Below are 22,710 nucleotides of genomic sequence, written 5' to 3'. Positions count from 1 at the left end.
CCTTGGTGTTGAGGCGTCGTATACGACGGCGACATTCTGAGTAAGGCTTTGATAATCAGTGGTGCAATGGGCGAGGACATGTGGTGCGATAACTGTCAATGGTGTTCTGAGCTCTCCCTGTCGTGCACGGAGGTGTGGAGACGCCGAGCGTTTTCTGCATACCTAGCTGTAAAGTCAGCAATGACAAGGCTTATTCATCAGCATTTGGTCACCACGCTTGCGCGGAATTTTCGGGGAAGCGAGATCGTGCCTGAGTGTCACTGCTTGCAATCATTTAGTCAAGGCTTAGAAAGTCAACCCAGGTACTTCAGTATCGGTTATGGCTTGCGACAGGCATGTGCATGAGTAAGCCACATCAAATACAACACGCAAAACTTTCAGGTGACGATTTTCGTGCATGATATTACAAAGAATACGTATTCATTCTCTGATACTAGTTTAGAATATGCATCAAGCTTGCGAAATGCGCATTCAGGGCCCAGCCTCAACGGAAGAATAGACGCGACACACAATACAAAGTACAACGCTTACTGCGCAGCAAGCCCGTTGCTAGCCAAGAAGTCCTGCATAACTTGGTAGCCAGCTGTGGCATTGTAGTGAAAGTTCAAACCGTGTCCAGTGTTAGGCTGGATGTAGGACTCGAAAGCAGAAGCGTTGGGGTAGGCCATGGCAACGCCCTCGGGGATGTTGGAGGCGTTGGAACCCATGAGTTGACCGTAGCAGTTGCCACCGCAGAAGGGAACGTCTGTCTCCCCAGTGATGACAAGGACGGGGCCAGTGAAGGGAGACGAGCTGGGTGAGCCGCCGATAGTCAAGAGCTCGCCGGTGGTGACGGGCTGCTTGGTCTTCTCGGCTACGAGAGCGAGGCCGACGTCATAGTTGCCGGGCTGGAGGAAAGCGTACTGTAGGGCGGTGAGGTCGGAGTGTGCCATGTAGCCGGAGGGGTAGTCGTATTGGGTAACGGTCTTGTTGTATCCGTTGATCAAGTCGAGGACTTCGGTGGTTGCAAGTTCGTTCCAGACCTCGTCGGTGGTCAGGTCCACACCAGCGGCCGCAAGGATCTTCTGGAGACTGCCGACGATGTTGTCGCTCAGGTCGTACTGGCTGGCGATGGATTCGATGATATCGTTGGACGCGTTTCCAAAGCGGAGGGGCTGGTTGAGACGGGCGCTGTGTAGGTTCCATCCGGCGGTGATGTAAGCAAGGAATTGTCCGGCGACGGAGAATCCGGTGAGGATCACACCGTCGGTGTTCTCGGGGTAGAGAGCGGAAAGCCAGTAGGATTGGACGCTGCCGAAAGAGTGGCCGACGTGGATGACCTTCTCGTATGCGCAGCTGATCTCTGGGATCTTGCCGTCACGCAGCTGTGTGGTGATGGAGTTGAGGGCTTCGACTTCTGCTTGGGCTTGGATCCTGAAGAAAAGACCTGATTAGTATATGGTACACAACGATTGCTATTGTGTTGTCACTTACTCGTTGAAGGGGTCTCCGTGAGACGAGTTACCGATACCAAGACGGTCGATCGCAAGCGTACTGTAACCAGCGGCCAACGCGACGTCGACGTAGCTGTAGTTATAGTTTTCGTACTCCAAATCCCAGTATGTCTTGTCAAAGCCAATACCGTGACTCAACAGCTGGATCGTGTTTCCACTACCGCTGGCTGGCTTACAGTACTGCGCAGAGATGTTGAAGGTACCTTGGAGTGTCTGGTAGCCTTCGAGAAGCTCCGCGCTGTAGTTCTTGCCGAACTGGTTGAAGCTAGCTACGAATGCGCCGACGTCGAGGTTGCCTTCGATTGGTACTTCCTTGAACTGTCCTTGTCGCGAGATGATGGGAGTCTGAATCATAAAGTTGGAGCATTGTCTGGCGGCAGCGATGCTGGCCAGGGCAAGGGGTAGCAATGCTTTGAGTGGAGCCATTTTGTTGCGGAAGAATGGTGAGTTGAAGTGAGACTTGACCTGAGTACTGGTGGTTCATTCGCGACCGAATGTGGCCGCCACATTATATAGTACCAACAGCACACGACTGGCTCCTGCGCCCTTACATTACAACCCTTCCAATACTGGAGCTACCAACAAATCCAAAGCGCGCGAACTCGTCGATCGAACTTTCCATAGCGCTGCCGAACAGTTTATTCATCCGAATTGACGTTGTGCAACCAATAGTTGATTATCGGCCATCTAGTTAATGTACCGCAGGGAACCATATGCAGGTAAAATCAGCAGCTAAATCAAGTACCGGCAAGGCGACATCCGAAAGAAGGAGATTATGAGGTGCCAAAGCAAGTAGTCCCGCGCCGAGCGCGGTTTTACCCCAGTAGTTAGTGGGACTCCGTGGGGCATCATAGGCTGGATTGGGTAATCGATGAAGTATGGCAGCCGTTAGCTCTTGTATAATGAGTCTACTCGCCACCATAGGCGGAAGCTACGGTACGCAGGTACACTGAAATGTGCTTCCCTACGCCTAGAACGCGTCCATAACATACGTATATGGTCAATTAGGCCACGGAGATGTTTCGCAGCGAGTCTTCGCGCTGGACGTGAACCGTTCACTTGTGCTTTTGTGCTGTGGTTTGACAGAGACGCAGGGACTCCTTGCAGCCGAAGTTATCGTTGGTTGTATTTGCAATAGCCTCGTGATGTGGTTCGGAAGTACCCAAGTAGCGACGGTACACGACCTGCATGAAGGTGCGTGGTCGGAACCAGACCAATGCTCGGGATTACGCTGCACTGTGACTGGACACAATGCGAATGTGTAAGCAACGAGCGTTCGCGTCTTGATACCTGGGCAGCGAAATCCTCGATAATGACGCGATTATAATTGCCTTTGGGTTTTGATTGAGCACGGTCGCATTGTCCGTGGTGTTGATCGTTTGACTTGCGCTAAGAATTTGGAATCTTCGGCCTCGATCGCAGAAGGCGCGCCGCCCCCCTAAACGTCATGGCCCGCTCTGCGACGGCAACGAGGCTTCCGTGACGATCGCGCATCTTCTTCTAGAACAACTATCTCCGGTAGCAGGAATGTCAAATTATAATGTTCCGCGGGAGGCGGGGCATGAGGTACTGTAGAGAGGTGATAACGCGAGGAGATTTCGGTTCATGTTCCTCGAGGATGTCTCCGGCAGTCCGAAGACGCCACTAACCTCTTATGGGCTTTGTACTATTCAAGACTTGCTCATTACCACATGTCTGCACTACACAGCTGATTCTTGACTACTTTGGTTCTAGGAAACCTTCTTCTTCAACATGTAATCTCCACCTTTGACCGCCTTGTAGATGCCATAGAGTCCACTTAAGAAAGCGTTGCTCTTCACAATGCGTTTCAGCATACCTTTCAGGCCCGGACCGAACTCCTCCTTTCTTCCTCGGTCTTTGACCTTGTCCCATATCGTTGGCAGGGAATCTGCATTGTACTTGCTACGTAGCGTATCATACTCGCGCTTATCGTAGACTTGCCACCATTCATCTTCGGCGTAGAAGACTCGGCTGTATAGCCACTTCAGTCCACCCAGCTCGCGCATCTTTGCTTCGATCTCGCGATTTGCGCGAACGTACTCAGTCTCGTTGGAAGAGTATGGGCCCCAGATACCAACGCTGATGTATTTGCCGTCATGAACGCCCTTCTCTTTCCCATTGACAAGACCCTCGAACGGCTTGGGATGACCCATCGAGCTTCTACCATCCTGCCGGAGCGGACACAACCAGAGCGGATATATGTTGAACGCCTGGTCCGAATACTGCAAGAAAGACGCAGTGTTGGCGGCTGGGAACGCGATGTCGTGGATTATGAATCGATCCGTGTATCCGGACACGTGTAATGCGTGATACATGATCCTGGTGTGCATGAAGTAGTCCAGCAAGAAGCGTGTGAACCACATGAAAGGGACCATGAACTGCTTGTAAGCATACATTCCCATCCAGAATGCTCCTCGATCATAGCGAAACAGGTAGTCTTCCACAGGGACAAGCTCTTTCGTGATGATGCCTTTTGCGGCAAGCTTCTTTGCGCGTATCCAGAACCACTCGTCCCATGGTCTAGAGAATCTTTGAATCGGCAATTCGGGCGTACGGTCTTTGTCAACGAGGCGCCCTGTTACTACCACTCCGGCACCTTTGGAGAACAGGACTCCGTCAACGTAATCGTTCCTTTCGTCGGTGGTATGATACTGGATCTTATCTGTCGCGTTCTCGAAGGAAAAGGTTGGATGGTAGGTAACTTCAACCAGCTTCTTGAGAGGAACAAGCTGCATCTCCACCAGCGTGAGCACACCGAGTGTTCCGAAGCTACCTCTTAAGCCTTCAAACAACTCTTGGTTCTCGTCCTGGGATGCTGTGACAAGCGTACCATCCGCCAAAACCACTTCTGCGCTCAACACTGTACGGTCGAAAAATCCGTACTTGAAGCTGCTACTTTCTCCTGCAGTGCCTACGAAGCCTCCTCCTACGGTGATGCCTGGGAACTCCATAACCACAGGAGGCAACAGGCCCGCCTTCATGGTTTCCTTGACCAAGGCATCCATAGGGACATTTGGTTCGACAAGCGCCGTTCTTTTTTCTCTGTCGATGGATAGGACGTGGTTGAGGGAGCTTACGTCCACGATAGCATCTCGGTCGAAATGAGCATGACGGGTGCTGTTCGTGCTACCATGATAAACACGAAATGCGGTCTTGTTGTGGTAAAAATGCTGAATGCGAGAACGTACTGTCTCTACAGTAGCCCGGTGACTGTCCATCTGGAAGATGGTGTGGAGCCGACTGCAGCGATGCGATTGGTGTTGCTTTCCTGCGTGATGTGTGGCTGCGAGATGAGGCTGAAGAGGCTGCGCTAGTAGCGGTCGTACCTGCCCGCGGATCCACGAGATCGAACCACCAATCTTTCTTTCCTACTATCGCAGTTGCGACAACAGTATGCTGAAAGCTGCCAGCTACTGCCTGAGCCGTATTTCGTATTCAATGCGCAAGCCAAAACCTTGGGGGTGGAAAAACCTTTCCGAACGCCGTACGTCAGCGTTCTTAGCGAGTGGATCGTCTTCCGCGCTTCCGGTCCCTATGGGGCGCCCGATTCCATCACTCAAGATACGGAAGGTGACGCCCGCGCATACGCTCGCGATTGTGGTTTCTCTGGAGCACCATTAATGACAGCTCGTCGCCTGGATATCTACAATGGCTGAAACCATGAAGAGGATTGCATATGGATCCTTCGCCCCACACACACATAAGAGCGGCTTTTGGTCCGGGGCGAATAGTCAGATATTGACTTTAGCAGGATCCAACGGGTAGTGGAGAAGGCTCAGCCCTGCAGCTTATGTATACATCAAAAGCAACGCCACACCATGTTCCTTTCAACCTCGGACCACCCGACAACATCGTTACATCTCATTGCATCATTACACGCGCACTATGGATACTCATAACTCTACAGTAGCGACTCTGGCATCGCAAGTCGCCCGCTTCAGTGCTTCGAAGACCCCATTCCGCATTTACCATGGTTCTACACTATCAACACGCAAATCGTCTCGTGATCGGAATCAGATTATCGATGTCAGCTCACTCAACCATGTGCTCCAGTTTGATGAGACTGAAAAGACGGTATTGGTGGAGCCGAACGTGCCGATGGATAAACTTGTGGAAGCTACAATGGCCAAAGGTTTCCTGCCCAAAGTCGTCATGGAACTCCCGAACATTACAGTCGGTGGCGGGTGAGTGATTAACGAAAAGACATAGCCCAGTCGTCACTCGAGCCCTCCATCAAGTTCATAGTGATGAACACAAAACCGAAGACGTCTGAGCAAATTACATGGCATGGAAAACTGCTAACTAAGATCGACAGATTCGCTGGCACCAGCGGCGAGAGCAGCTCCTATAAGTACGGGTTGTTCGATCGCACCATCTCCGGCATTGAGCTTATCCTAGGAAACGGCGAGGTAGTATGGGCATCGGCAGAAGAAAACCGCGATCTGTTCTTCACAGCAGCAGGAAGTTGCGGGAGTCTAGGCGTCATTACCCTACTCAAAATGGAGCTCATTGACGCACGTCGATACGTTGAGTTGGAGTACATTCCAGTTCGCTCAACAAATGAGGCCGTCGAGCAATTTCGACGATACCAAGATGATATCGAGGTCGAATACATGGATGGCATCATGTATTCGATGACGAGTGGCGTGGTTATGATCGGTCGCTTGACAGATGGTCATGATGCTCCAATGAATAGAAGGATTCAGAGTTTCGACAAAGCGACAGACCCTTGGCTATACATGCATGCAGAGGACATCCTGAAGCGGGCCCAGGACGAGAAAACAACATACAAGGAGCTTGTGCCTGTTCAGTCCTATCTGTTCCGCTACGACAGAGGCGTCTTCTGGTCAGGGCTGCGCGCGTTCAAATACTTCATCACGCCCTTCAATCGTCTCACGCGCTTTCTACTAGATCCTTTCATGTACTCCCGGACCATGGTACACGCTCTGCATCGCTCAGGTCTCGCATCCCGAACTATCATCCAAGATTACGGTGTACCATACGACGCGGCGGAAGAATTCGTTCGATGGACTGATGAAAGGACGGGCATTTGGCCGCTCTGGCTGTGTCCAGTGAAGTCGGCGCCTCGTGGGGAGCGAAGCTTCTCCCAAGGTAACAATATCAAAGACGACATTCTCCTCGACGTGGGAATCTGGGACATGGGACCGAGCGACGCCCACGAGTTCATCAAGCTCAACAGAGACTTTGAAGCCAAAGTCACGGAGCTAGGTGGCATGAAGTGTTTGTACGCGCATGCGTATTACACGGAGCAAGAGTTCTGGGATATCTACGACGAGAAGAAGTACATGGACCTGCGGAGGAAGTACCACGCCGAAAGCTTGCCAAGTGTCTTTGACAAAGTGAAGGTCGATCTGCAAGGCGTTGCTGGGGGGAAAAGCGTGATGAAGACGGAGTCGTGGAACGAATGGGCATACCGCCAGTTCTGGGATACATGGCCGCTTGGTGGGTTGTACGGGGTTGCGAGCGCAACGAAGGGGTTGTTTTTCCAAAGCGACTTCTTATTGAAGAAGTGACAGCGCATCGTACCGAAGATGGCTGGATATCGGGGAATGCGTGGGGAGATCCATTGCATCGGCATGCGCCTCAAAAGCATCGTGATGCACGCCAGGGCCGTGTTGCCCTGACAGCTGGCTGCAGGTCTAGAAGAATGACGATCGGCGGTCTAGAGGCTCAAACGCGTCCTGTACTACGTGAATGGCTTACGGTGACGTTGTGCGCATGGCATAATGAGTGGACAGTGGCGGATGGGGGTGGTAGTTCACATACAACAAACCGGTTCACAGCCTGTTTCAGTCCAGACGGGAGATGGCCCTGGGTGAAAACGCGTAGAGGGCGCCGGTAGTCGCGTGTACGTCAGGGCTGGGTTAGCGTGAAAGCTCGACCACTCGCGGCTCGACTCACCGCAAGCTCGCATTGACGTAGCAAAGGTGCTAGCCTCCACCCAACCACCCCATTTCGCCCACCACAACAGGCGCCCGTCAACCATTTTTTGAATATAGACAAACTTGGCCCTGTCTCTCCCCGTACCCCACCACACCCGCGCCCTCCGCTCCTTCCGCTTGTACCAACTGCAACAGTCGCTGTTGCCATCACGGGCCGATTGACGATCTTGCTCTGTTGACGAAATTTTGGCCAGGTACGCAGCTCCAGCACCACGTGTCGCGACCATTCACTGCCGCCGCCCGGAAGCTCCCGTTGTCTAATACCGCATCCAGAAGGTACTCGCAGCCAGAAAACTGCCCAATCGCTCGACCATGGCGCGCCTCAGTGGCCTACCATCTGAGCACCACCACGAGGGTCCCGGTGACGCTCCTCGACGCAAGCGCGGCCGCCCGTCCAAGAACCAGACACCCACCGACGATATGACGTCTGCCATAAAGCGAACCGCGTCGCCCTCGGCAGAGCTCTCGCAAACGAAGCGCAGCAAGCGCGTCCAGGCCGACGACGACGAGGACCAGATCGCCGAAGAGATCCAGCAGTCCTTCTCGCGGTCGCAGCAGGGAGACAACATCAATGTCGAACAGAGCACCACCACCACGCGCCGCTACAACCGCCGACACTCGGAGCCTCCTGTCGCCGTCGACGAGGACGAGGACGAGCTCATGTTCAACCGTCCTGCCTCTACACAACCCCTCCCTGGCCTGACTCCCCATCTCGACCGCGTCGGTGCCTCCCGCAGCCGTTTCACCAACACCCGCCGCTCCCGCATGTCTATGCCAGCTCAGCTTCACATTGAACGCGTCGACGAGGTCGACGAGACCAACGGCAACCGCGTTCAGTTCGCGCCCCTCACACAAGTCCTGGACGGCCGCGCCCGTCGCCGCCTCCGCCGAAGCCATTTGAGCCAAGAAGTAAACGACTTCGAGGACCACCAGAAGAAGGACAAGAAGATGTTTTTGGAGCTTCGTCGCCAGCTGAAGGCCCAGGACGACAAGATCAAGGACCTGGAATACCGTCTGGAGGCCCGCCGACTTGGCGAGATCGACCTCGAAGACGCAGACGCCAACGATCTGCAAGTGGAGCTAGACGAGGCCCGCCAGCAGATCGACGAGCTGCGCGCGTCTTCGTTATACAACGGCGACGACAACGAGCCAGTTGAGCTGTCCGATGACGAGGATGGTCTGGTCATGGTCAACCCCGAGGAGCTGAACATGTCGCAAGATCTCGACATGGTGACAACCCCCACCGGCGAGTACTCCTCCCGCGCGCTGGAGATCTCTAGCCAAATGACGCTCGAGTCTCTGCCGACCGTATCACAGCTCAACCGCGACAGCCTGACTGAAGGCGAGGAGATCATCCTGGACAAGATCGAAGACGAAGCTATCGAGCGCTACGAGCGGGAGCTGAAGCAGATGAGCAAGGCCCTAGGCGAATCTCAAGGTGCGCTGCGCTTGATTACCATCGAGCTGCAGAACCTCCGCTTCATCGAGGCTGGTGCTTCCTCTCGCGAAATCCTCACCGAACTGCGCCATGGCTTCGAGGACCTTCGCGCTGAGATCGAGAAGTTCTTCCCCGGTACCACTGTTGGCCTTACCAACCAACAGCTTCTTCAGAAGGTCCCAGAGCTCTTCAGTGGCATCTTCTTCGAGCTCAAGCAGAAGCTCACGCTTATCAGCAGCTCCCAGAAGACCGAAGTGCTTCTCCGACGACAGTATGAGGGTGTTCTCGATCTGCTTGGCGAATCAGAGGAGCGCGTGAAGCAGCTTGAATCCGAAGTCTTCACTCTCGACAAGGCGAACGAAGACAAGGCGCGCGTCATCCTCGATCTTGAGGAGCGCAACGCTGCCTTGACCACACTGTCGGTCGAACAAGAGCGCCAGCTTGCCGAGCAAGATGGTCACATCGCTGGCCTGCAAGACGAGAACGAAGAGAAGGACAACTCCTTGGCACAACTACGTGAAGATCTCGAGAAGTACCGCGTCGACCTTGACACCGTTACCGTCACCGCAGCGGAGTTCGAGACGACCCACCACGAGACGATCGCTCGCATGGAACAGGAATACAGCGAGCGCATTCAAGCTCTGGAGACCGAACTCGGTATCGAGCAGGAGGGTCGCGATGCCGCGGAGGCTGATGTCACACAAAAGAACACCTACATCGAGGAGCTGGAGGACAGCATCACACGCATGGAGACCGATGTTGATAACATCACCACCGACATGGCTACACTGAGGGAGCGTCTAGCTGCCCAGACTGCCGCCCGCGAGTCGGCCGAAGGCGAGCGTGATGAGCAGATCGAGCAGGTGTACCAGCACGCCAACACCATCGAGAACCTGAACGAGACCATCACTGAACTCAAGGAGCAGCTTGCCGACACCCGCGAGAACCTAGCTTCCGAGCGGGCTCAGCGCGAGAAGACTGAAGCTGATCTCGACGAGGCGAATGACAAGATCGAAGATCTCAACACTCGTCTTCACGACACTGGTCTCCAGGCTAATGAGCTGCGGCTCAAGCTGTTCCAACTCCAGCAGGAGAAGGAGAACGCCATTGCTGACCTTTCAGAAGAGGCCGATGAGCGCGAGCAGGATCTCAACGAGCAGCTTGCTGCTGAGTCCCAGCTCCGTCAGACGAAGGAGAAGACCATCACCCAGCTGGAACAGCAGATCATTGGTCTCGAGAGCGATATTGCGACACTGGAGAACAATCTGGCCGACATGACAGACGCCCGGGACCAGCTTGAGCAAGATCGCGACGTTCAAGTTGCCGACCTTGCTACTCAGCTTAACGACCTGAAGAACAAGTACGTCGCGCTGGAGAACTCCACCAACTCTACCATCACGTCGCTCCAGGCCAACATCACGGACCTCAACAACCAGATCCAGCGACAGCAAGCCGAGATCAACGATCTCTTCGACCAGGTCACTGAGAAGGAACGTATCTACCTGGAGGACACAACCGCTCTCAAGGGCAAGATCGACAGCCTTGAGGATGAGCTTGCTCTCCAGAAGGGCGAGAATGAGGGTTACCGCAAGGAGAACCTTTCCCTTTCAAGACGTGTTGAGGCCGAAGCTAATGAGCTATTGAATATTGTCGGCGCTCACGCCACTGAAGTCGACTCCCTCAACACTGTCATCAAGACACAAGAAGCCACCATCAGGAGCCTCCAAGACGCGTCTGCGAAGCGCAGCACAGAGTATGAAGAGATGATTGAGGAGCGCACAACCGAGCTCACAGAGATGCGTCTTCTTGGTGATGCTCGTCTCGAGACCATCGTTCTCCTCGAAGCTCAGATCGAAGAGATGAAGGAGCGCTTCCGCCTCGCCGAGGAGGACACACGTGCTACCATCGACGCCCTTACCATCTCGCAACGTCAACTTCAGGAGCAGAACGAACGTCTTGCTGATGACCTGAAGCGCCGCAACCAAGACGCTCTCCAGGCCATCCAGGAGATGAAGCTCAAGCGCATTGAAGTCAAGACTCAAGGCGTTGATCTTCACCGTGTCGCCACTGGCAAGGTGTCCAAGGTCAGCGAAAAGGTCAAGATCGGAAAGAAGGGCAAGAAGAAGACGACCAAGCGCCAGTGGGATTCCGGCTTCGGCGTTGATGAGAACGTTGAGGATGATGAGCTCAACGCAGAGGAGCCGCTTGCTGCATAGATTGCTGCGACATGCCATCTGGATTCGCATGACGACGTTTGAAGATTTGGAGGTTATCTTGTTGCTGTCGCTGCAGGACGGTATTTCTTTCTTGTCTTATTCTCCTTCACACTTTTTTTGGACACATCACTTTGGGCAACAGATTGTTTCATTTGTCATGAAAGTACCCGGCACTGGCATTGCTACCTCACGACTCGACGGCTTGGCTTCATCGCTTTGTTTGTTAGGATAGGACGGCGGTACGATATCGCGGTTGTATTGCATAGCGCACGGTGTCACTGGGTTACAGTTACGGTAATGGCGAAAAGAAGTAGTGTAATGACCTCTTTGTATCTAGTACCAGATTTCTCATTATCTTGTTCATCAATAACAGTAGCAATACCATCAGTCTTCCAAACCCTCCCTTGCTTCGCATCCTTGCTTCCGTGATTGGTCTAGACCTTGGCGTGGACCCGAGTGAACGCGAACCGTCAGCATGGATCTTCCCGATCTGTCCTCGTATCCATGAAACAGATCTGCAACAGCGTTACGTTGCCCTCAAATCGGTCCGCGCCCAACCCATCATCGGTGTTTGCTAAAGTCCCGAGCCAGGCACCTCATTTAATCAATGGTTCTCCTTGGCTACCTCTTGTCCTTCTCGCATCATCATCGTCATCCTCGTCATCATTCGACAGCATCGTAAGGCAAGCAAACCTACAATCCAGCGAACATGGGTAGCAAGAGCTTCGCTCCTTCCGGTCCTCCTCCTCGAGACGACGAAACCGTCCTTTTCCTCTTCATCGCATTCGCCATTCTCATCGTCCTTTTACTCGTGCTGGTGTTGATATCGTGTCAGACGTGGATGTTGTGGAAGATGGCGAAGGCGGTTGTGGAGCAGGATACTCAGATCACGCGGCGAGGTGGAGGACATGCTGGGTCTGCGTATGGAAGCAGTGGGGGGAAGAGAAGCAGTGTCAGGGGCAGTGTAAGAAGTATTTACGTGGAAGATGAGGAGAGGAAGTTGATGAGTGGAGGGAGTGGTGGGAACGGTGCGGAGGGGAAGAGGAGGACGGGCGTTTGGGGGCAGGGAGGATGGATTTAAGATATGAGATTCATGGATGACTTGAGGATTGGTTGTGTGATTTGCTACGCTATGAGGATGCGATAAAAGGAAGGGCAAGAACATGAGGAGATAGGAGAAGGAAACGCCGTACAACAACACCCGCACACCTCATACCTTCGGCTTCAATAACACACCCTTGAGAACGCGATACTCCTCCCTCAACGCCGCTACTTCCTGTCTTAGCGTCCTTTGGTCTTCAGCCAAATAAGTCATTTCCTCCGCTACCGTCCTCGCTTTGGCAGTCACAACACCTGACCCGACATTCTTTGCCTTCTCTGTAGGCGGCCCATCAACAGCATGTGAGCGGTCGAGAAACATACGAGGTGTAGGCCGCGAGTACAGACTAGTCGGCGAGCTGGTAGACATCGGCGTACCCAGCGCGTGGATACTGAGTTGATGTTGCGGTGTCATGGGCGCATTTGACGATGCTGACTGATCGGTGTCTTCAATGACAGCGTTGGCATGGCTTGCGCCTCCAGCCATGCCGGAGATGGAGCGTGAGTACACACTGCTCGGGGAATCCGCTCGTGTGTCGAGCGAACTCGGCGTGAGCTGCCTATGTTTCGCAGTCGCCGGAGTGCGAGGGCTATGATTTTGCACGAAGGTTATCTCGGCCTTTGGTTGGGTTGGAAGAGAGTAAAGAACATCTAGCGAAGATGAAGAGGAGCCTGCAGCGATGGTGGCGACTACGCGGCTCGGTGGAGTATACGGCGTTGTTTTCAACTCGCTCAAGCCTGCTATGTCAGTGAACTTTCGATTGGAACATGCGGCTATGATACTGCTCGGCGTTGAAGTTGCAGATGAGCATGCACTGCTGGTCAGTTCTGGATGTGCATCGACGTTGACAAGCGCGGGTTTCAACACTGGAGTCTTACGTCCTACTGGGAGAGCAGGCCGCTGGTCAGCACTATGCTCTTTTGCCTTCCCTACCGGGACTCTCTCCAACATTGACGTAGTGGCCCGCGAGTACAGACTGCTCGGGCTATCGAAAGGCGATGATAGTTCTGGGTCAAGGACGGTGACATGGCGTCCAGCGGCCTTCGGTACGATCACTGAGCTTCTTGATCCTTCCACCATTGCTTCTTGATGTGTACCAGATCGTTCTTTCATTTTCCGGGAGATTGGACGAGAGTAATTTCTATTAGGCGTATCGAAAGCAGTAGGTGAGGTTTTTATAAAGGGTATCGGGCGTATGGACGCGAGTGTTGGCGCGGTCGGAGATGAGTCTGGACTCAGATCACGCCGTGGAACTTTCCCTTTGCATCTTCGCGTAGAGGGAGGTGTAAACCACTCCTGGTCTTCATCTGAAAACTCGGACTCCTGAGACGAGCTGGCGGATCTTTGGGAGGCGGAGCAGGCTTGTGCTCGCATAGGCGTTGACAAACTTGGCGCCGGATGTACCTGTGGCCATCTTCGGCTTTCGTGAATCGAAGGATCCGCTCTGAAAAAGGAATGTGCTACTTTGGTATCAGGTACGCCACTAGCAGAAGGACGTGGAGGCGATTCAAAGGTCTCAATGGAGACTCGCGGTCGCACCAAAGCCTTCTTTACGGGTCTTTCGCGCGCTCGCTCGACGCGTAGGGGTGAGCCTCGCAACACATCTGAAGTTCTCCGACTAGGAACTCTGGATTTGGGCTCTCTTGGTTCATCCGAGAACAGATCTAGTGGAGGTCGTATGGGGATTGGCCTGCTTGTCACAGCTTGCTTGTGAGACGATGCGACCTTCTTGACAGTACCTGTTCCCTCATCCGAGGATGTCGGTTGCTCTGCTTCGATAATATCGACAACCGGATGAGGCTCGGGGGATAGTGACGATCCGCGAATCGGGAGGAGAGAAGGTGCCGTCATATCGCCGACCCATTCGACGGCTGTAACGGAAACTCCCAGTGCGATTTCATGTATCAGTAGGCCCAGGATGTTGAATATGAGAACTTTCCCCGCCTGTGTACCGATCGCGATCAGAGTCTCAACGCCCTCATATACCTCTCTAACATTTTCTGCCGCATCACCGCTCAATAACACCGCCCCATCTGCCCGACCTTTCGAGCGTACTGGGCCTTGCGCTGAAACAGACAAACAAGTAGCCGGGCCTGAGACATGCTATGTCCGCAGTATCTTCCCACCTCCTTCAAAGTCGACAAGTCGACATTTCCCATCATGCCTAATGCTAACAACCCGCGACTTGTAGCCTGGTAGGAACTCCGCTGCCAGCATACCGCCCATGGCCGGCTTATGAAGCTTTTTGATGACACCGACTCGAATGGGCTGTAACTGGAAGAATTGCGGTTGATGTACACGCGAGTCTTCGGAACGTTTTCGCAGTGAAGGTAGAAACAGGCGGTACATCGCTAATAGCCCGTCTTGAAATCCAATCACGAAGTTGGTATACGACAGCTGTGCAGGACCGTCTGGCTGTTGGAACGCAGCACACGTAGCAGCCGAACGTGCGTCTGTCGGACGAAAGTTCACCGCTGCGCTGCGTCCCCATCGTTGGTCTTGGAGGTAAATAGTTGGTGGGCTCGGAGAGGCTGAAAGGAGGACGGTGCCATTACTGGATATTGCGATCGCGTTCGGCGGAGACGGATGTGATGGTAGGGAAGGCAGAAGCTCGTCGTTTGCTACAGAGTATGCTTGAACTGAGTTGCTCAGTGTTGTCGTGAAGTAGAGGATGCGCGAGTCGGGTGAGAACAGAAGAAGACGTGGCTCGCCCTATGCTAGTGTCAGTTCATGAACCTGTTCTTATCCGTGAGCATGCCACACATCGCCGTTCTTCAGTTTGTATTTCCTGTCTCTGCTTCGAGTGGCGTCGTGTAGTATCACGACCTGGCCGTCTGCTACAGCAAAGAGGCTACTGTTGTCTTTTGAGGCACGAGCGTTGACTATGCCGTTAGCGGTTTCGCACTCGAACAGCTTCTTCCGGGCGAGCTGCGATCTCAAATAAATCGCATTAGGTGTCGCGACGAACAAGCTCTGATCGAAAGGTAGTCTCCCGGAATTCGCCATTGCTGGAAGTGGAGTAGTGATGGGTGTAGGGTGTTGTTGCGACGAGGGATAGTGATCGGCACCAACATCGAATGATATGGTGAGCGAACATGCCGGGGCAGGTGCTGCACGCTAGCACGTGGGTTCATAGAGCAAGAGCGACGGAATGTCGTGATGCCTTCACATCTGTCGTGTCATCGACACCGAGCGGTGATGATGGTTCCTGAACGCGTAAAAGAATTATATACGTCTACCAACCATTGTAATCTACCCCTACTTCAACTTGGCATACTGCTTGCCCCATTTCTCTGCGATCTCCTCTTCGGTAAACTTCCGTGTCTTGCGCTTCAACATCTCAACCTTCTCGTCAAGCGTAAGCTTCATCTGATCGCCCATGGGTACAAGACATTTGGCGATATGCTCGTAGTTCTTTCTCAACAGATTGACCGTCAGGAAGAAGTAGTCGATGTTGTAAAAGACGATTGCTTGTTCATCGGAGTACTGCTTCTTTTGCGAAAGGAAGGCAACCGGGTGCTCGCGCCAATGGCGGAGCGGGTTAAGGTGATGAGAGGTGTGGTAGCCATCGTTGTAACAGTATCGGTTGCTCTATCATAACGTAAGCGGAATATTCGAAAGTGGCCAAATCGGATGAATGTCAACTTACAGGTACATCGATGAGGGTGATGCTCGACCTGAAGTCGGAGTCCGGCTCGACCTCGTCAACGAAAGCATGCTGTCCCCAGTTGCCAGTCATCAAAGCCAAGCGCATGAAAGCGAGAGGGATCAAGAACACGAACGTCGTCGCACGGGCATTGACAAAGCTGTACATCAAGTACAGGAAGACATAGTTACCGATCTCGCATCCCGCAGCTTGAAGCGCGAGATTAGGCTTGCGTGTACGCAAGAAGTACATCGGCAGATCGAGCCAAATCAGAAAGTAGAATCGACCAACGTATTGCGCGAAGTCCCAAACACTGTCCCTTTGGTAGCGGATAGTGGAAGAAAGGTCGTTGGGTCCGTTGCCTTCAACGTGGTGATGCTTGACGTGGTGATAGTAGTACGAGTTCCATGTGTGACCCATCATTGGGTCGAGAATGTATGGGAACAGCCGATCGACAAAGTCATACTTCTTGCTGAGGACACCGCGCATATGGATATGCTGATGTTTCAGAAGAGTGTATGCTCCCATATAGTAGCCTTGCATGACGCAATGGAGGACAGCGTGCCACCAATGGAAATTGATGTACAAGTATGCGGCTGACGGAATGCTGGTGCAGAAGTAGAGCAGCAGATGCGTGACCATGATAACGTCCGTCTCGACTCGGACAACCTTCTTCGCCCATTGGATGTAGGGGTCAATGATCCATTGGCGAAGAAGAGGGTTCTTGATGTCCGGTTCATCCACAGAGCTAAAGACACTGGTCTCGAAGCTGTCAGATTTGGGGTCATTAAGCTTCTTGAGGTAAGCAATCGCCTGTTGTTCCTGGTCTTGTAGATCTAAACAAAGTTAGTCATTGGTCGCATCAGAAGCGCATGTCGATATTGCATGCTTCCGAGGCATTGATTGTCGACCGAAATGAGTACTGACCCTCTGGTGACGGCGTCACAATCTCAGAATGCTTGACACCCGAGTCATCTGAATCTTCCGCTGCGTCTGTCGATGATTCTGCAGGCCTGGCCTCATGCAGCTCGTACTCCTTCTGCAGTATATTCAGAACAACCCTATCCGGCCCCGTGAGCTCTTTGTCGAGCGGAAAAGCCAGTTTGCCCATTCCGTTGATGATTTGACAGGCTCGGTGCTGGTGTTGTCGCGATGTGTCGATAACGATAGCAACGGCTAGCGCCCGCTAGAACGAACAGGAAACAAGCACTGTGCAGTGCTGAAAAGGAAAGACTGAATCGACAAATTCAAAGACGGTGGTCAGTGTCAATGGCACAAACGCATGGTGGTGTAGCAAAAAGCTATGAGGCTGCTGTTTGATGAAGCCAAGCGGTGACAAAAGCCACTTAGCGCGCCCCTGGCGACCCACAGTGGCAAACACCAGCATTGGAACGCGCACGCATCATTGCACATCGCCAACAAGCTGGAATGGCGAGCATCAATGACTGTTGTTGTGTTGAAATCTGGAAGATGACTTAAGCAGCATAAGACTCACAAAATAAGGTTGTATCCGCGGCGCATCACATGCAAAAGCGTGGAGTCCCCTGTCAAGTCACATTTTCAGGGTCCTCGACTACCCCGCGTTCGCCCAAGCGCCTCAAAAGAAAGTGGGGGTCATTGATATCGACTTTCCAGACAGTACACAGTTCTACACGCAAAAGACCCATGTTCAGTTCGTCCCAACATAATGGTCCTTCTCCGCCCAGAACTGCAAGAATCGACTCACAGTCCTCTCCTCCCAATAATGCGCCTCTCTGATATAGTTCGGCTCAGCGCTGACATTCTTAATCCCATAGCTATCCCAATGATGTCCAGCTCCCGCAATCAGATAACTCGGATACTTATCGCTGCTGATCCTAGGCTGAGCCGCCAAGTTTGAATGGTAGCACAGATCGAGCCAGACATCTGTGTTTCCGTCGATAAGAGCGAGATTCTCAGCTTGAAGATCCCAGCCTCCGTATTTGTTGTAGTAGTGCAACGCGGGAGTGGCGGGGATGCTGTTGTGCTCGCCGGGTGGAAAGGCCCAGGTGCACCATTGCTGGGTGTAGTCGATTTGGAGGACGCGAGAGATGAGGGAGGGGCCGTTTGTGGGCGCCACTTGGTAACCGCCAGACTCGGAACAGGTTGAGTAGAGGTATGAGCGCGCAGCTCCGTTTGTGGGGTCGGCGTAGTATGTCTGGTTTTGCGTGCCGAAGCAGCCATTATCTGTGCTGTCTATCCGGCCACTCTCGCAGGTTGGGATGAGCGTCTTCTTGACGTAGTCGGCATATCCACCTAATCCAGTCCAAGGCTCGCCATTGGTGTACTTAGAAAGCGCCATGTCGACGCTGCTGGTGTTTTCCGGTGGATTGATTTGCGTTACATTGCCGCAGAAGCTAAAGAAGTCTTTGGAGCCGTAGCGGTCGGACCAGTCTGATTAAAGATCAGTTGCTGATTTATCACTGAACTGTGGAATGCAGTTACTTACTGAGCTCTTGCCAGGTATTGGTCGGATAATTCATGGGACCACCAATCGGGAACGCAATTGTCATAGCAAAGTCTCTTAGATCTTGCAGGGCTCCGAGACCAAAGATGTCCTTGAGATGCTGAATGCCTTCCTTGTTCCCACTCCAGATGAGCTCATCAATCTTGTCAACAATGTCGACAATCCTGGAGATGCAGTCCGCCGGGCCAAACTTCATGATGGGATTGTACCATTGGGGGTATTCGAGCAAAGCCTGGACAGTGGCGCTACTACCAATACCTCCGGCAAAGACATCATTGTATGTCTTCATGGTGAATGCGGTATGGGCACCAGCAAGAGAACCACCGTACATGATCCATGGGGTGTCGGCGCTGCTCAGACTAGCGTTGATGCCTGGGAAGGTGGCATGTTGTCTGAAGTAGGCGTTGTCGGCAATAGCTAGAACGCATCAGGACATAGAACCATCGAGATTTGGGGCACCACTTACTCTGCTCTGTAGTCAGAAACCTCAGCTCATCCGTCGTACTAGAGTTGTAAGGGTAGCTTTCGCCATAGTAACGATTCTCAAGAATCACCCCAAGGCCATTGAACTTTTCCATGAGTATCTGGATAACTACACCAACCAATTAGTTACCCGAAAAGAGGTATCGCGGTGATTTGTGCTGATGACTTACTTCCAGTCTGCAAGTTAGAGAAACGCGACTCCACGCTCGTCTCCCCGCCAATGTAGAGGAATACCGGCCCTCCAGGCTTGTAGTATGACGAATCGAAAACTGTACAAGAAAGTAAGTTCAGGCTATAAACGTAGATAGCCGTGTTAAATTTACCATATCGCTGCGTGAACGTAGCATTGGTATGCGGAAGATACCGATCGCTATCCGGAAAATGATCAATCTGCCACAACAATCAGTAAAAGGCCAGCAGCCAACGAAAACCATAGCGACAAACCAATTGATTAATGGTATGCGCCTCATAAGCCGGCGCATCACCAGCCTGTCTCTTATCCATCCATGGCGTCCCAGTCTTAGCCGGACCTGCAGACCCCAGCGCCGCGAAACTGCAAACCGTTGTCAGAAACCTCATTCTCAAAGCCTCTGTTCAGTCGACGTACCAGCATACTTTGGAAGTACCGCATCGCTTTTATACTGCCCTCAAACTCGGCTTCTCGGAACCAGGGCTCGCCATCGCGTCATGTTCCTCTGTACCTCAAAAGCGGGGCAAGGCACGTTAGGTGCAGCGAAGCGATGCCTAGACAGGCAGGTAGACGCAAGGCTTGTGCAGGCTTGGTGAAGCTTGTCGCTGCTTGGTATCTGCCTTGCTGCTTTGGAACTATCTGCTTACTGTCTTATCGTGCGGTGAGGTTTTTCTGCGATGCGTAAGCGGGGTGGCTGGCTGTGTTTGTGAGCTTGGGTGGTGGTGCAACATCGCCGCTTTGCAAAGAACTTGCTCCGCTGAGCGATGCTGGAAAGAGCCAAAAGGTTACGCATCTCCGAACAAATCAGTTAAGTATGCATATAAAATACATATACATGCGCCATTGTAGGATTGGATTCATTCGGCTACCCTGAGTGCTACCCCGAGTTCCAATCAGTAGCCTCATCCGGGCTCAGCTACAGGAACGATGACGCAACACTGCATCGCCAAATCTCCTCACTCCAGCTCCGCACTCGTAGGCCTAATCGACATACCAGCTTTCTCATACGTCCGATCCGTAGCTTCCATCTGCCTAATGCTCTCCTCGCCGTCCACCCAGGCACCACTTCCTTCTCTGCCTTTGACCCTGTTCACAAACTCCTCAAGCTGGTACCGATACGATGTCCACCAATCCTGTCCCCTTTCTTCGCCGCCCATACCCTCAGTCCACTTGTATGCTGTTTTGTGTTCGGTCTTCTTCTCTTGTTTGATGGTCTTGCCAGATGCAGGGTCGCGCAATGTGGTGGTTGTAGTGATGTCGATACGATGGTAGGCATGCGGACTCATGAAACCTGAGAAGATAAGCACCTTCTGACTAGATTTTCGTAGACCGCCTTCGACACCAAGATCTTCAGGATGTAGAGTCACGGAGATCCAGGCAAGCAGATCGCGGAAACTGGGCCAGTTCGATGTTAGCCATGGGAACCAGTAGCCACCCCGAGCACCTAGATCGGCTGAAACGTGACCAGTGCCGCCATTGGGAAAAGTGTAGGTGGCTTCCATGGCCTGGTCGCAGCGTTGGTCATGTGGTGCGTGTATGAGACGAGGTGTTGCTGAAGTGATCCCTGTGGGCTCAGTTCCAAAGACGCCTCGTAGTGCGGAGAGGGTGTAGTGTCCTAGGTCCATTGCAGCGCCACCAGCAAGATCGTATTCAAACCTGATATCTGTCGCAGGAATGCCTCCTTTCGGCACTCCAGCGCGAGCACTTGCTTTCTCTATCTCTTGCTTTTCGAATTGCGCAAGGAAGAAATGCCAAGCGGGGTGAAAGCGATAGTGACTTGCTTCAACAAGTACCGGAGCATTCAGAGCACTGAGGATCTGATGGTGGAAAAGAGAGCGTGCCTCTTGTGCGTTGGAGACGGAGGGCTTCTCTAGCAGGACATGCTTTCCTGCTCTAAGGGCCGCGAGCGTCCATTTGTAGTGAAGGCCGTTGGGGAGGGGATTGTATATACAGTCAATGGATGGATCATTGATGAGCGCTACGATAGGTCAGCGTGACCTTGTGGTAGCTCGAGAATCCGTCATGATGTTTCCGGACTGGAGGAAACGCCATGAGATGGACCGCCTACCTTCATAGCTGTCATGAACGATTGGCACGTCCCATCTCTTCGCATAAGCCTCCGCCTTTGTCTTATCTCTAGCTGCAACAGCAACGACTATGATCTCTGCATGTGACCGCGCTGGGATGATCAAAGCTAATGGACTGTTCGACGATATGTTTTAGCTTCAAGTCTCATCTTGACGTTCTGTTGTGGACGAAGACAGTAGAGCGTAGACGTACGCAATCTTGGCAGCCCCCAAAACGCCGAAGCGCAGCGCATCCGACTTCTTCGTCACCGGCTTGCGTCCACCAGCCCACTCACCAAACTCCGCCATGGAGTTCAACCAATCGACGAGCCCCATGTTTGACTATACACGCAATACGAAACGCAATAGCTGAGCAGAAATAATGAGGAAGAGGAAGACCTATATTTGTACGTAGGATTGTCTTCCAAGTGGGCGTTGCGCTCAGCATACGCCCCGCATGCAGTGCGCTGTATCGCAGCTGGACTTCCAAGATTCCCGAGGCGCGAATCAGATTGATTGGTCCGCTCGTACGACACGACCTCAACCTCCATGTGGCGCCTGTGGCTGTGCATCAGGACCATGAACTACATCGCAACGACATCTCAATATCAAAATCGCGAAATGTCTGAACGGGAGCGAAAGGTCCGCTTGATACTCCAGATAGATCCCCCACAGGTCTAGAGCAAGTACGCCGACAATCGATGATCAGCATATGCAGTTGGTGTGTAGTGAGGGCAATATACAGCACTTCAGCCGGATACAGCATCTTGCAGATGGAGCGTGGGGTGTTCCTTGCATACGTCCTCCAAGACGCGTTGACACCGTATACCTCAGCTAGTCGAACTTACAGTGTGGCAGCCATGCTCACAACAACGCAAGACTCTTTGATGCCTGAAAGATAGGCTGAATCTAACCTTACACGCCTCAAACTCGTAGACCCGGCTAATAGCCACAGGCACCGCCTATGCAAATACCGAGGCACCGTTTGAAGCAGAAAGTCTCTCACACTATACTCCGGAGCAGACCATGCAAGTCAGCAAGCAATGTCCGAGGCCAGCGGCAAAGGCGGTGGTAACAGGCGTGGCAATATTGAATCATGGCGCGATTAATGGCTGTACTTGTTTCAGATGTCAGACGTGGTGGCGAGAGAATCCACTTTGCCGTATTGGACGACGTGCATGAACGGCATGTTCAGGACGCTGCTGTTTGATCGACAGAGCTACACACACACGATTGTGTGGGAAAGAGTGGGTGTGGGATATTATTGTCCACGAATGCCTTGCTGCCTGCGAAACAGATTGCGCAAGCGACGGGCAAGGAGGACGTCCATCCTTGTTTTGACACTCTATCTTGCAGGCATTGCATATCATGCATAGCGGTACGCAAATAAGAGGAATATTGTGTACGGCCTGTTTGGGAGATCTCCATGAAGTCGGCGGAAATTTGTCGGTGACGCTCAAGGCGACGGAGGTATTACAATGAAAATCGTTTGTGTGCTCGGCGAGCAAACATGTGGAAGAAATAATTTCGCCGAGCTTGATCAACCGGACTGAACGTTTACCGTGCTGGGGTCTTCATTGAGGTCACTGCGAGGCGGTTCGCTTACAGCC

The 22,710-nt window shown here is 52.8% G+C and overlaps 7 protein-coding genes across 7 annotated transcripts; 2 read left to right on the top strand and 5 right to left on the bottom strand.

Annotated features, from left to right (window-relative positions):
- Positions 1–527: 527 nt before the first annotated feature.
- J4E90_006535 (uncharacterized protein) lies at positions 528–1,919 on the bottom strand (the record flags this gene model as incomplete). Its single annotated transcript, XM_051436080.1, has 2 exons — positions 528–1,413; positions 1,474–1,919. The coding sequence occupies 2 exons, from the start codon at positions 1,917–1,919 to the stop codon at positions 528–530; spliced, it is 1,332 nt and encodes a 443-aa protein (XP_051289874.1).
- A 1,304-nt stretch (positions 1,920–3,223) lies between these two features.
- On the bottom strand, positions 3,224–4,732 carry J4E90_006534 (uncharacterized protein; the record flags this gene model as incomplete). The annotated part of the gene is made up of 1 exon (XM_051436079.1): positions 3,224–4,732. One exon carries the CDS (start codon positions 4,730–4,732, stop codon positions 3,224–3,226), a length of 1,509 nt encoding a protein of 502 aa, XP_051289873.1.
- Positions 4,733–5,399: 667 nt separating this feature from the next.
- J4E90_006533 (uncharacterized protein) lies at positions 5,400–7,048 on the top strand (the record flags this gene model as incomplete). The annotated part of the gene is made up of 2 exons (XM_051436078.1): positions 5,400–5,698; positions 5,830–7,048. 2 exons carry the CDS (start codon positions 5,400–5,402, stop codon positions 7,046–7,048), a joined length of 1,518 nt encoding a protein of 505 aa, XP_051289872.1.
- Positions 7,049–7,789: 741 nt separating this feature from the next.
- J4E90_006532 (uncharacterized protein) lies at positions 7,790–11,131 on the top strand (the record flags this gene model as incomplete). The annotated part of the gene is made up of 1 exon (XM_051436077.1): positions 7,790–11,131. The coding sequence occupies one exon, from the start codon at positions 7,790–7,792 to the stop codon at positions 11,129–11,131; it is 3,342 nt and encodes a 1,113-aa protein (XP_051289871.1).
- A 4,357-nt stretch (positions 11,132–15,488) lies between these two features.
- Positions 15,489–16,987, bottom strand: J4E90_006531 (uncharacterized protein; the record flags this gene model as incomplete). Its single annotated transcript, XM_051436076.1, has 3 exons — positions 15,489–15,821; positions 15,880–16,712; positions 16,804–16,987. The coding sequence occupies 3 exons, from the start codon at positions 16,985–16,987 to the stop codon at positions 15,489–15,491; spliced, it is 1,350 nt and encodes a 449-aa protein (XP_051289870.1).
- A 558-nt stretch (positions 16,988–17,545) lies between these two features.
- Positions 17,546–19,278, bottom strand: J4E90_006530 (uncharacterized protein; the record flags this gene model as incomplete). Its single annotated transcript, XM_051436075.1, has 5 exons — positions 17,546–18,288; positions 18,344–18,778; positions 18,828–18,953; positions 19,015–19,021; positions 19,270–19,278. 5 exons carry the CDS (start codon positions 19,276–19,278, stop codon positions 17,546–17,548), a joined length of 1,320 nt encoding a protein of 439 aa, XP_051289869.1.
- Positions 19,279–19,990: 712 nt separating this feature from the next.
- Positions 19,991–21,436, bottom strand: J4E90_006529 (uncharacterized protein; the record flags this gene model as incomplete). The annotated part of the gene is made up of 3 exons (XM_051436074.1): positions 19,991–21,012; positions 21,103–21,236; positions 21,315–21,436. 3 exons carry the CDS (start codon positions 21,434–21,436, stop codon positions 19,991–19,993), a joined length of 1,278 nt encoding a protein of 425 aa, XP_051289868.1.
- Between the last annotated feature and the right edge of the window lie 1,274 nt (positions 21,437–22,710).

The sequence above is a fragment of the Alternaria incomplexa genome, assembly GCF_024043165.1.
Source record: "Alternaria incomplexa strain BMP 0042 chromosome Unknown scaffold_9, whole genome shotgun sequence".
Classification (NCBI taxonomy): Eukaryota; Fungi; Ascomycota; class Dothideomycetes; order Pleosporales; family Pleosporaceae; genus Alternaria; species Alternaria incomplexa.
Note: the sequence above shows the minus strand (reverse complement) of the source record. Positions and strands in the feature narration are given on the sequence as shown.